General features: G+C 35.8%; 1 protein-coding gene across 4 annotated transcripts in view; it reads left to right on the forward strand.

Annotated features, from left to right (window-relative positions):
* Positions 1-14,981, forward strand: part of LOC117399581 (cyclin-dependent kinase 14-like) — a 238,798-nt gene that overhangs the window by 95,199 nt on the left and 128,618 nt on the right. For all 4 annotated transcript variants that reach the window (XR_009328479.1, XM_033998865.3, XM_059022492.1 and 1 more), the window contains one exon: positions 7,656-7,718. Coding sequence is in view for 3 of the 4 variants with exons in the window: in XM_033998865.3 (XP_033854756.1) it covers positions 7,656-7,718 (63 nt within the window). In the remaining variant the exon portion in view is untranslated. The remainder of the gene's footprint in view (positions 1-7,655; positions 7,719-14,981) is intronic.

The raw sequence follows: 14,981 nt of genomic DNA on the forward strand, positions 1-14,981 counted from the left end.
GGAATGGAGCACTGTGCCTTTAAGAAATGAAAAATTGGAACAAAAGTAGGTGACGTCACAGCTTACGAGCGAGTGAGCAGTAGCCTACATGCCGTGGACTAAAATAAAAAGTTTGTCGTGGACACCACAAAGACAAGAAATAAAAGAAAATATATCTGAAACACTTTACCATCACTGAAAGAAACATTGCTCCACGCAAAGCTATAAAAGTAGTAAAGAAGAAAATGGTCTTGTGCGTGTTTCGTTTAAGGGTGCAACAAACACAACATATATTATGATAATAACAGGAATAATACATATAATAATATTTGATACTGTAAATTATGAATTATTAATTTTAAAGTATTCAGTGTTGTGTGCAAGTGTTCGATATATCAAATTAAATTAAATCAAATAAAATCAAATTTTATTTATAAAGTGCCTTTCATGGCAAGCCATCCCAAGGTGCTTTTAACAAGAAAAATGCCATTCGGAAGTACATTTAGTACAATAAAAACAATATAAACAGTAAAAACAGCAAGTGAAAACAACATTTTAAAATTAACACAAAAGCAAAAGATGAGGAACTCAAACCGAAAAATATTATAAAGATATAAAAGCCCTATTATAGTATGTTTTAAATTTATTTTAAAAAAATGCTAATGTAGTTGTGTCTCTCTCTGTGCATGGTAGAGCATTTCAGAGTTCAGGTGCCCTATGACTGAATGCTCTACCACCCGTCCTTTGCTTTAAAATCCTTGGGACAGATAGCAGCCCTGCATCTTGGGATGGGAGTGGCTGGCCAGGGGCATACAGGACTAAAAGATCCTTCAAATAGGCCGGAGCCAAACCGTTTAGGGCTTTATAGGCGATAGGAAGGACCTTAAAGTTAGCCCTGGACAGCACCGGGAGCCAGTGGAGGGCTGCTAACACTGGGGTAATGTGCTCACTTTTTTTTGTTTTGGTTAGCACCCTGGCTGCAGCATTGTGTACAAGCTGCAATCATGACGGAACACAGTTTGGAATTCCAGAGAACAGGGCATTGAAGTAATCAATCCTGTTTGGAATTCCAGAGAACAGGGCATTGCAGTAATCAATCCTAGAAAATATGAAGACATGCATCAGCCTCTCAGCAAATATCAGGATGTTTAGTGTTATTTTTTTACTGGTTGCCTATAAAATCTGGTCCTGCGAAAGTCTTGCAATGTGATTTATAGCTGGAATTGAGTAGATTTGGTCGGGCGATAGCAAACCGCTCCCCCTTCTCAACCCACTTGTAGTTAACAAGCGATAGCTGCTTTTTGAAGGGCAAAAAGGGCTTGTTTGAGTTTCACGAGATTTCGCTTGGAATTTTTTTTGTGTTTTATTACCGCAAATGCTTTCGCGTCCTTGTTCGCTAAGTGCTAACTTTGATTTGGTCCGGCCCCTTGTTTTCTTTTCAGTTTGTTTATATTCCCTAAAGGTACTATCAGATGTAGGTACACAAACCTCCTCCTAGCCATCTTACCACTTTGTAGTTAATGAAACCAAAGAAAAAAAAAAAGTGATTTACCCATATGCTGTTTCTGTTATATGATTAGGTTTTAAACCTACACATTAGATATTTTGCCATGGTTCATTAACCTTTCGGAAAATTAAAAACTATTTTAAAAGTATCTATGAGGAAATACATGACTTAAGATCCAGAATTACATTTAATTATAACACAGTACTAATTTTCATGAACTGAGAAGACATTTGTGTTTATTGGGCTTCCAAGCTGGCTTGGGAAGCCTATTGTTATTTAAACTTTAAACTTCTCCTGTTCGCAGGCAGGTATCATCCCGTGTAGATTACAGGTATCATCCCATGTAGATTACAGGTATCATCCCGTGTAGATTACAGGTATCATCCCGTGTAGATTACAGTTCAGATGCAAAAAAAAAAATTGCGCTCCTGCGTCAACCAAGATGGCAGCATTTTTTGGAAAAGCCATTCAAAATCATCTTCTTGGGAACCGGTTAACCGATTGATCTGAAACTTCACATATGTCATCAGCAACCAAACCCGCTTCAAGTTTGCAAAGCTTAAATTTAGAACTGCTTCAGTTAAGTGGTTTATTTGTTTAACTCCAAAGTTGACAAGCATCATCATTGTGTCAATACAGCTGCCTTTTTCAAAAATGGTGTTAACCAATATGGCCATATGTGACATGTTTTGAGTTTACACCTCGTTATTGCGAAATGGATAAGCACAGTGGGTTCCCCCTCTGCGAGAATCAGCTTTCAGATAAATGGCCCAAAGTTATTTAACCCCCAAAATACCCCAGTTACTTATTCAATTTGTGTTACATTTGCGGTATGCGAATAAGAAGCTGGAATGCGAATAAGAAGCTGGCCAAATAAGAAACCAACTTCAACATCGTGACTTCATGCGAAAACTGTCCATCAGCTAAAACACTGCCTAACGCCGGCAATCTTAATAGTAAATATTTGACAGAAGATGGTGATGCTTTAGCTGGTAACCTTATGGAACGCATTGATGGAAATGTCCAGTGTGATTTTTTACGCATCTCCTGATGGCTTGCATCGTCCAGTTCTGTCAATTTTCTTTTCTTTTTATGATTTCAAGGCGAATAAACCTGGCTTGTTTTGTGCTGATGTCATGTTCATACCTTCTGTAGATACTATTTCCGTCAGCACAGCGATTGCCCAAACGTTAGCAAAATACCAGCTAATACCGGCTAAACTAACAGAAAATGTGGCTTCGACTTGTACAGATTCTGCTTCATCATACATGCCAGGGACATTGAACCTAATCAGAAACCAGAACTGCTACGCATCATATTCCACATGTAAAGTGTGTATGCTGAGATTTTTTTTCCCGATTTTTCCCGATGTTTCAATTTAAAAACATTTTTTACCGATTTTATCCCTATTTTAATGTAATACCTGGTCATTTTGGCCAATAGAAATGAAGTCCTATAAATTACACGCAGGGAAAGAACAGACAACCATAAACAGGTTCTTTTGATCTGTGCAGTCACGTCAGTCACCTTGTATTTTTCACCCTCTCCAATGAATGCAACACACACAGTAATGCAGTACAGTCTGACTTTATTAATACATCACCAAATCACCAGAATACCTCAATACATCCAAATATATAGAAGCCACACAGTGAATAAAACAGAATATAAGGCAACAGAATCACAACGCTCAAGAATGAATTAATAAAGGTACAAAGCAAATCATGTAATCGAACAAATCGGCAAATGAATACTTTAAACATGAATGAACTCAAACAGTGGAGGTGGCTGTCCCAGAATAGACACCAGACTGAAACTGTAGGGAGAAAGGAAAAACAGGGTTACAAATATACATACAGTGATCTAAAAACACCTTTAATAAGAAATATTAAAATAAAGAAACAGTAAAAATAACATTCGTAAAATACTAATTAAACACGTTACCACAACCAGAGAAGGAGGCACGGAGGCACGGAGCATCCAAAGAGCTGACACAAATAATAAAGCCTGCCAACAAAGCTACAATGAAACAGATTTAAGTATGTCTTATAAGCACCAATATAATATTATACACTAGCCCAATACAACAACACACTTTACCAAAACAATATTTCTCGGCAAGAAAATCGCGGATTAATAATTATAGTTAGCCGACAAGATCGTTTCAACTGGCTATAGCGTCTCTGTGCTTCCTCCATGCTTTCTCCCTCCCCCTAGCAAATAAACACAGTGTTAGCTTTGATGGCAGTTTACAGCAGTAAAATCAATTTAGCTGAAAAGCCTAATATTGTTTTATAAGAATAAAAAGCATGGTGCCATAGGTTGTCCTGGCCCAAACAAACAAACAAACAAACAAACAAACAAACAAACCAAAAAATCATTACTCATTAACAGAACGTCTTTATAAATATGTGGCAACTGTGAATGTGAAAGAAAATTAAATACATTATGTGAATATTAATTTGATGTGTTCAAGAATAAAATAAAACAAACTGTAATACGTAAATAGACATCTTGGTTTATTTATTAATATATTTTAGACTATTTACTTACAAAAATAAATGATGCTATTAATAAACAACAATACATTAGCAATTGAAGAGATGCTAAGGTGTCATTTATTTCCAGTTGTTTAACATTTTTCTATGGTTTATACTTTGTAAAAGAACAGTAAATCAGGAGAAACCAGTAATGTGATACAAGTGTGTGGTATTTAGTTGTCGCTGGAGAGTTTGGTCAGCTTGCTGGAGTGGGGAAAACATTTAAGTCAGTGGAGTTGATGGGGCATTAATAATATGTGTAAATGTGTCCTTGCTGTCCTAGGGAAGATAGCAGTCTTGCTTTTCCAGTCTGTCTGATCTATGATACCGTTCTGTGCCAGAAGCCAGATCGTACAGTTTTGTTTCATATGGTTCAAATGGTTACATAACGAGAATGTGGTCTTGATTCACAAGCCTTGAAAATCAGTTAGCAGATTTATGGAATACTAGCACATATGGAGGTAAATACTTTTAATGCTATAACAAGCACAACAAACATAAAACAATGATCCAATTATAAGGGAGCCAGGGGAGCGCCTGTATATTTTATTAATTGTGTGTTCATTATAAAAAGAAACCATAGTGAATAAATAAATCATAGGTCCTTTGTGCTTTTTTACACTTACTTTGATGTCAGTTTTTTTACTGCTCAAGCTCGCACCTGCTCTAACTCAGTCTTGGCCATGCTGTCAAGATGTTATCAGACTCTACCTTTTCTTTCAATGTCTCTCACCACAGCAACTGTTGTATTCAGTTTGCTCCATTGTTTATTCGGATTGTTTGACACAGGGCTGGATTAAATGACGTGGGGACCCTACGCTAACCCATATTTTGGGGGCCCTTTGCATATTATTATGAATAGTGTTATTGGCATATTGGTTAATCCGGCCCTGAGATGGGGACAGAGAGTGTGAGCAGAGCGGAGCGAGCCAATTGTATATGGAGCGGGGGAGCGGAGCGAGCCAATTGTACATGGAGCGGGGGAGCGGAGCAGGGTAGTTGCTGGAGCGGAGCGCTGAGCTGGCATTACCAGCCTGCTCTTTCACAACACTGAGAAGAACTGAGCATGATTTTATTTTTCTTAAATACATGTTCGGCCATGGAATGTGCACAAAAAATTCTAACAAATGTGACAAATACAGATGCAGTCCCTGTATAGTATTTCCCATCATGCCTCTGCATGGTAACCATTAATTTTCCAGTTTCAAACCAAAATTAGGCACTTTTATGGTTTGCAGACTTGAGAATTGCATTTTTTAAAAAAAGCTTTTATATTCAGTGTGATTGGCGTTGCACTTTATAATTCATTATGGAGGGGAAAGTATATATTCTCCCGATTGTGGAGCTGCCATAAAAAATGTGAGAAACGTCATCAGTGTGTCCATCTGTCTGTGGGTATTACATATAGCCTATATTGTTCTTATACAGTTCTAAGGTTATGCCCCAATACAACGCTGTGAGCACAGTTTATATTTTCTGCACTAGTTCATACACTATACTGCAGGGTGGTCCGTCAGCCCCGTTGAGACTCACTCATATGTGTTCATTGGTTGCTTTGAGCTCCTCATGAGATAGTCGGATACAAACAAGCCCAGTAAAAAAGCTAATTTGATACGAATCATATGCACAGTTTGAAATATGTGTGACATCGTACACAATATCTCAGGAATCTGTTAAAAACCTGTTAATGCAAGATGAGATTTCCTAACTTCATTTTCAATTTACATATTTTTGCAGACTAATCAATAATAATGAGAAAGCATCTTTGAATTGAATTAAATAACTTATCTGAGCACTTTATGTAGGCTTTTTTCTTTGCTGATCTTAGCTGGGCATGAGGCTTGTTAAACTGCGTATGCCTTTATTGCCTTGTACCATACGACAGAAATCACATGTGAGTGATAATAATTAAATCTCACTGTTGTTAATGATCATTTTAATTAACATTCAAACATCCGTGGGAACATAGAACACAAAATGATACAATGTGGATCACAGACATAAAAAAAGCTTCAGTCCCAGGCAGTAAAGTACAAAAGCATTAGCAAGCACATAATATAACGTTCACTGAGGTTAATGGGTCAGTGGTTTTCTAAGTTTACAAGAAAGTCCAACAGCAGAATTCTATATACAGCAAAAAAAAAAAAAAAAGTTTATTTTAATTTTTTTACAAAACCTGTTTGTAGATTCCCTCTACGGACCAGTAGTAGCATTGCATTCAATAGAACAAAACAATGTAGTTTAACAAAAACAGGCAATAACTTTTCTGTCCTTTACTTCTTTTTGAAGAAGGAATCTATAAAAAAGACCTAGGAGTTTATGTTGACTCAGAAATGTCTTCATCTAGACAATGTGGGGAAGCTATAAAAAAGGCCAACAAGATGCTCGGATATATTGTGAAAAGTGTTGAATTTAAATCAAGGGAAGTAATGTTAAAACTTTACAATGCATTAGTAAGACCTCATCTAGAATATTGTGTTCAGTTCTGGTCACCTCGCTACAAAAAGGATATTGCTGGTCTAGAAAGAGTGCAAAGAAGAGCGACCAGAATTATCCCGGGTTTAAAAGGCATGTCGTATGCAGACAGGCTAAAAGAATTGAATCTATTCAGTTTTGAACAAAGAAGACGACGCGGTGATCTGATTCAAACATTCAAAATTCTAAAAGGTATTGACAATGTTGACCAAGGGGACTTTTTCGACCTGAAAAAAGAAACAAGGACCAGGGGTCAGAAATGGAGATTAGAACAGAAAATAGGAGGCACTTTTTTACACAGAGAATTATGAGGGTCTGGAACCAACTCCCCAGCAATGTTGTTGAAGCTGACACCCTGGGATCCTTCAAGAAGCTGCTTGATGAGATTCTGGGATCAATAAGCTACTAACAACCAAACGAACAAGACGCGCCCAGTGGCCTCCTCTCGTTTGTAAACTTTATGTTCTTATGTTCTTCTTTTTGGGTTTTCTTTTGTTGCAAGAGAAACAAACACTATGAACTTAAACCGTTCTTGCCGGCTGCAGAAATCCACATTTGAATTTCGTTCAGCCCCCTGCATTGTACATGTTTACCTTTACTCGCCTTTATATGCAACAAAATGTGATTTCTTGTGCATATCGTGTAACTCCACTGTGTAGAAGGCCCTCTCCCCCCCTTTATTTAGTAAATTTGACATGGTTTATTAGTTTTACCAGTCACCTCTGCATTAGTAGTGTGAAATAATCCCCCTTAAAGTTTATCACTGCGCAATTAACAAAAGAACAAATGTGGTAAGAAACAGAACTTATGTTTAAATGTAACTTTCCCTATAATGCAGATCAGTAGAGGTCTAGGAAAGATAACACCTCTCAACCTGACGTGAATACTGTGTGCCCATATTGTGTGTTCATTTTGATGGTTTTTTATGGCAGTATGGATTAGAGTATTTACACATATGCTATTTTATTAGGAAAACTATTGATAATAACATTTTTAAGTTCTAAATACAAATAATTTAAATGTAGCTTTTATTTATTTATTTATTTATTTATTTATTTATAACTAGATTGGCTTCCTTAGAGCATTTTTTGTAAATGGATACTGATGCACTTTCAAACACTTGATGCATCCTTTTCCCTTTGAATTTCTTCCAGCACACTGATTTATGCCAGTACATGGACAAGCACCCTGGGGGTCTTAATCCAGACAACGTGAAGGTAGGTGATAAAAAGAGGCAGATTGAAGGCAGCATTTACCGGTGTGTGTGTCTTGTTTTCAGGCAGGGTGGTATATACGTTTTGTGACAGGTGCAATTCTACATGCAGTGCATCGTTTGTTTTCTCTAAGTGGTGCATTACTATGAAGACAGTGCCCAGTCCATTTGCCCAGAGAAGGGACTCCACGTACCCTCCTTGGTCTGAATTTAACCCAATTAACTGGGTAATCCCCATCATTAGTATAACACTGAACACAGATTTTGTGGAAGATGAATAGTCTTTGATTCCTCTCCCACATGTTGTAGACTTCATCCCCTATACAAGTGTGTCATGACTCAAGTCATGAGCCAACTTAGCTTTTTTTTTTAACACTATTAAGTAGGTACTATTTGATTTTGAGACTGACATTTCAATAAATGTTCAAATTAAAAGTGTTTACCTCATATGTAGTATTAAAAGAAAGACAAATGTTCACAAATGACTATTTTTCACAGACTTGGCAGAAATATAAATTGACGTCTGTTTCGTGAAGGGCCAGTCACAAACAGAATCCTGGAAGTGAATAACCTTATCTTTGCACTTGCAGCGCTGTAGATTTACTGAATGCAAAGTGATAATATTTTGTCCTCACAATGAGACAGAAGTGCCCAGATTGCTAGAAAACAAAGCCATCCTTCAGAATAGTTGTGGTTTCAATGGGAAGCTCCCTGCCTAATTATGAATCAGCTAGCTCTCCATCTGTAGAGGACAATAAATGTCTTTTGATTTTAGTCTCACGAAGAAAAGAGCTGATAGGAAAACTGGAGGAGATCCAAAGAGACTGGGCCCAGAATGCCAAGCACTTGAGTTATATCATTTCAGCCACCTTTTTCTTACAAGGGATTTGTAGTACTGTTTTAAAGTTTCATTGGAAGATATGTTTTTTTTTAATGTGGCAGAATAGTTTAGAATTAAAAAAGTCTTGCTTAGGCAGCACTTGTTTTTATTAAAAACAGGCATATTATCCCATTGTTTACTGCTGTCTATTACTCTATATGTTGAGAATAGGAAATAGTTACACAGGTAATTAATAAAGTTCTTTAAGCATTTCAAGTTCAAATTTTCAGTGTTGTTTAAACTGCCGTGGACAGGGGTGAATGCTTTGAGCATTGCAAATTAGAAAAGCAACTTTTAAAGGAAGATCATGAAAGATGGTTTGACATTTCTCTTTCATAATCAGTATTTAAAAATGCAAGGTAAGTAAGGACTTTAGTTAAAAGAAATGTATTATGCATTTATTTTACAGTATGGGATGAGATGGTTTATGAGAAGAAAAAAGATTGCTAAGAGTGTGCCTTCAGAGAGTTAATACCTCTAAAAAGCATTCGGACACCTTTCACTGACCCAGTCTAATCATATTATTGGTTTGGATGCCCCCAAGCTTTCCACTGCTTAACTACTCCATGCTTTCTTTTATAAGTCTAGTTCCCAGTAAAAAAAAAATAAAAATACAAATGCAAATCAAGGATGTTGTGTAGACCGATTAAAAAAAAAAAAGAAAGTATGGTTAATCTGTGGGAAAGTGAGCAGGAAAGCACAGCAGATAAATCAGTACTGTATAATCAGTGGGCATTAAAAGCAAAATAAATGTGACTTTCTAAACTGTGAATAAAGCAGCACTGAGTTACAGCAGCGTCAACAAAATTCAATAGGAACCACTGACCTAGAAATGGGAATGAAGAAATTGTTGGGCAGAGGGAAATTGCTTTATCTCTGGTTTTAATGTGGCTGAAATGGAAATTATATTGAACTGTAAGGCAGAAAGCAAATTGTTACCATCAGTGTTAGGTGAAACTTTATATGTGACTGAACAGTGAAAACAGTATTTTGTTAACAAAGAAAATTGAAGCATTTATCTCCTTCCATCTTGTTCTAATTAGACAATAGTACCCGTTGATGAAGACTCTACCGTGTGGTAGTTGACTGTGGAGCCGAAGATGAGGTCAACTACCACACAATAGCCTTCACTGAGAGGGCACTATTGCTATTAGACATTATGGGCAGGATTTTCAAAAGTTCTTAAATGATAACATCAGTATGTAGCATTGATTTTGGCATTTTCAAGCGGTCGTTATGCCTATTTTGTTATTAAATAATTGCCCTAATGTGATTTACGAAATTATGTTCAATTATGTTCATTTAATGTTAATAATTTAACAAGCACTGCTTCTTGAGACTATTTCTTTTGTTTGCGTCGGAATTTAAAAGCTTAATTTAAAAGTGTTAATTGTCATAATTTATCAGTTCATTTGCATTTGGAAAAAGAGGGTTTTAATTAATGAAAGAGTACATAACTCACCGTGATACAGACATTTAACAGATTGCGTCTGTGACAGGATCAGGGTTAATTTCTTACAGACTACCTCGATAATTCAATATTTGTAGTTATGAAAATATTTTAGCCTTTTCTATACTTGTGGTTATGAATGAGATTTATTCACTTATTTTAACCATTTGTAACCTTACGGAACATTTGATGTATTGCTAAAATTATATGCCGTTATTTGAACCCAGTGTAATGTTACTACCAAGAAATTATCAATACAACTGTAGCCTATTTGAATTCTGCATACGTACATTATATGACAGCTGACGTCTACTGTAGATTTTATTTGAATCATACAACTGAAATCTATAACATCTAATACAGTTATACAACTGTATTAGATATTACAAAACAGTTTCCTTAGGTGATTGCAGATTTGCTTTTATCAGCTGTGTCTTATCCACACAAGAATGAAGAATAGGCGTCAAGGACACAGCGATGCACTAGGAATGTGATCGAGATCATTGACATGGATTTTGCCTGAACGTATTTCATAACGTTATCAGACTTCCCCCACACACAATTTATGTACAATATCCACTTTCACCTTCACACGTTTGTATGCATATAAAATGTTCTTATAATACTGTGTCTTTGTTTAGTACTTGCTGTCCAATAGATGTGAGCATTGAATACAGCAAGTCAAAATAAGAAAGCTGGCACTTGCGTAGATTGATTTTAAGCTTGATTCACAGTTAATGCTGTGACGTTCTAGCGGGCATCTACTGTCTGATAGAAGAAGCCCTTAAGAGCTGGAAGCTGATTGGCTGATGGGACTGAATTGCTTTCTAATAATCTGTACATTTTCAATGCAATAGATGGTAAACACTTTCAGATTATAAAGTCTTTACTGCATTCTGTACATGTTTGCCGTGAAAAGAAGATTGTCTATGCAGTATGTACACAACAGTATATGTTTATCTAAATGGCTGAGTTGGCATGTTAACCACACACTCATGTAATGCTTGGTTGCCATTGTACATAACACTTAAGTCATTTGTACACACAGAGTAGAATGCAAAAAGAAAACATATTTTCAAGAAACAACATGTAATAAAACTTACCATCTCCTTTATCGTGCCAGTAATAGTGTTTAACATGACAGTATTTCATTGGGTGATGGATAAATGCCATTTATCGTCACAAAACATCACTCATCGCAACATTAGAATAACGTGCCCTTAGACCAATTTTCTCATCAGCATATTATTAGTCTGATTCATAAATCTGTATTGTGCCGTTAATTGACCCTTACAATTAACAGTGCCACAGACCAGGCGGAGAATGAGATGCATCTTAACTGTGTATCATTTCCTAGCACAATTTCTGCATTTAGGAACATGTATTTAAGAAAATAGTAATAATAAAAAAAAGGACTATGTTTAATTGTCCAATAATTACATAATATAAGTATTTTGTTATTTGTAATGCATACTTTAAATTGCATTGTTAACTCGTCTAAACAGTATAGGCTGCTTACTGGGTGGAAAACATAAATCACATTTGTAGTTTATTCATGGATCTAAGAAAATGCCAGGCTTCGGTGTGCTTGTGTGGACTGTACAGCAAGAGGAAATATCTTGGAACATGATCCTTCCAGAAGAGTGAAAAGACCCTGCAGATTTGCGCTGTGACTTGCTCTGTATTACTGTGATTCGAAGCAGGTATCGATTTAACAGGAACCCAATTATTCACTTTTTTGGAGAACTAACATGTACTGAACTGCTAGAAACAAGGCTGTCCCCTTATTAATGCATGTTAACCCAGTGATTCTGATGTTGGAGAGTTTTGCAAGTTTTGCGCAGAAAGCTAGAAGGCTACTTTGCTGTACATATTTTTCATAACATTCCATTTACCGATTGAGGCAGCTCAAGTCATTTTAAAGTAAATTGTATTTTATTACGACCTCCAACAAGTACGTGTGTTTACTATTTATACAGCTATGGCCCAAACTGTTACATCACCCTGTAGTATGAGCTAATTTTGTTTCATAAAGTCGAGTGAAACCTGCTGAATAATGTTACGTTAACATATTGAATTATATACCTCTTTGTGACATTTCGAAATCTATCATGAAATACTGTAATACTATTATGGCTTCAGGTAGACTTTTGCAATATCATTTTGTAGTGTCTTTGATTACATGATGTTAAATAAAAGATGTAAATTATGTTCATATAGATTATGTTTAATTGTCTAAATGCTGCATATTGAAAGATACATATCCGTAACTACAAATACATCTAATCCAGTTTCACTATGAAACTGAATAGTATTGTGACAGGCAGGATTTTTCAGTCTAGCTGTAAAAAGCTTTTGTAAGGTGTACTGTATGAGAAACAGATTTGAGATGTGTTTTGTTGTATGTATTGTATTTGAATGAATTGTGCAGATATTTGCAAACGGAATACAGTAACAAATAAAAGCATATAGGCGATTTTTCAGCCATTTCACAGTTAATTGTATTTGAATGTAACTGTGCTCCTTCTAATTCTTTTTAAAAAGGAAGAATATCAAACAGAAAAACAGCCATCACATGCTTCACAATCCAATTCTCTCTTGGCCCCTGTGGTTCTTATTGTACTGTAGTTGTAGGTGACTGATTTGGCAGCAGCCGGTGCTCTGTAAACAGGTCCACTGTAGGTGGTTTTGCACGACAGCAAAGCATACACAATGGGTGTTGTTTCTTTCATCGCACAACAAACCTAAAGGTCACCTACTTTATAACAAGAAGAAGATAAAAAAAACCCCTCTAAAATGTCCATCACAAAAAAAAAAAAATTAAAACTAGAACAGCAACAGATCAGTTTTATGGAGCAGTTTAAATTCAAAATACTGGATTAGTTCATTATCTCACAATGCTTTATAACTTTAAACACCATAGTAACCATGACCCTATCTACACACTGTAAGGAGTTATAAGCTAATTTTACATTTAACCTTAAGGAGAGGTCAAAGGTCACGATCAGGGTATTTTTTTAATAGAGCATATATGGGTTCCTAAATGTGTTGTATAGTAACCGTAACCATATGTGCACTGTAAGGCGTTATAAGCTAGTTTTACATTTGACCTTAGAGAGGTCAAAGGTCACAGGCATGGTGATTTTTGGATAGAGCACACATAGTTTCCTATATGTGTTCCATAGTAACCATTAACCTATCTGTACTTTGTAAGGAGTTATAAGCTTGTTTTACATTTGACCAAAGATTTTGAAAGTTTTTTAAAGAAATGCGTCATGTGGCCATATTGGTTTACACACAAACACCATTTTTGAAAAAGTCAATTGTATTGACACAAGGATGATGCTTGTCAACTTTGGAGTTAATCAAATAAACTAGGGGTTTTAATCGATTAAAGATTAATCGATTAATCATGCCTGTGGGTGTTGATCGATTAAAATAAATTCATTGATCGATTAATCTAGTCTACCCACGTACTGTAGCAAAAAGCAGTGCGTGAGAAAGAAATCTAGAAAGATGGGGGAGAGTACTTCAACAGACGGTGGCAAGTGGGTTACAGGGAGATATACCTGACTTTCTTGCGTTTGTAAAAGCTCCACAGTAAATGGCAGACTCGGTGGGTCTCCAGGATGATTGACTCGATCAACTGTCCAGCCAGGCAGGGATCACGTTTAATCTGACCAACCCCGTCCACAGAGCTGTGTCGTTTCAGACCTATCGTAGCTCTGCACCTCTGTCGCCAGCCCTCCTTCATTTGAAATTGTAGCGGCGGCTTGTTTTAATATCAAATACATTTTGTTCACAAATAAAATAAAATACAAATCTAGATTTAGATATCGTTTCAGTTTATAAATAGAGGGGGGGCTTAGCTTTTAGTTTAAATTAACGGGATTTGCTGCATGCAGAATGTAGAAAACGAGCAAACGGGTGCAACATTTTATTAAAACAATCTTTAATATAATCTTAAAGTTATAATAAAAATAAAATAAGCTGGACAAACATTACAATTACTATTCGTAATTGCATTAACATTGTTTAAAGACGAGTCACAGGTATACTGTAGTAACAACACTGTAATAATAATAGTAAAATCTGTTTCATTTACAGGGTCTTGCTGTGAAACAATTAAATGGGCTTTTAAATCCTCCATGTCCTTACTCTTTAAAAGTGGAATGAAGAACGAGAAAACGAGAGCGCAACATTTTAATAATTGACTAGTTTTTTGTAATAGAGTTAATACAATTACGAATAGTGATTGTAACAAGTTGCAAGATTTGCTCTTCGGTGCTTTCCTTTCACAGCAGTTCTATGAGTTTATCTTCTCATCTGTGTGTTGCAAGTAAGTTGATTTTTCTTTTAAACAATGTGTTCTATTAGTTTAAATCTGTACCATGGCAGTACATTTACAGCTATAGCCTAAGTCTAAGTCTTAATTATGACACTCAGCTAACTAAATTAAACTACAATAAAATAACACTCAATTCAATAAATTACCTGTTAGTTTCAAGTTTATACGAAAAACAGGCAAACATTCAACACAGTATTGGTTGTACGTAGTACTGCTGCTAATTTACAGTAACGCATGGCACTGTATTTTATGTATTATATTAAAAGACTTGCTTTGGCTAACTTTAGATTACATGCAAGTAAACATTTTTATTTATTGTCAAATTGTTAAATTAAAGTTGCCTGTTAACTGTTAGGTGTCATTAATAAATGCTTACAAAAAATAGCATTACAAAGTGTTACTTTTAGTTGTCTTTCACTACAATTACATATTATAGCAACCGGGTGTGATTAATCGATTAATTAATCATCCAGATGGGTTGATTAATCGATTAAAAGAAAATGCCAAGATTAAAACCCCTCAAATAAACCATTTTTCAACTGAAGCAGTTTTAAATTTAAGATGAAAATGTAGGCCTGGCGGCCATCGT

The sequence above is a fragment of the Acipenser ruthenus genome, chromosome 4, assembly GCF_902713425.1.
Source record: "Acipenser ruthenus chromosome 4, fAciRut3.2 maternal haplotype, whole genome shotgun sequence".
Lineage (NCBI taxonomy): Eukaryota > Metazoa > Chordata > Actinopteri > Acipenseriformes > Acipenseridae > Acipenser > Acipenser ruthenus.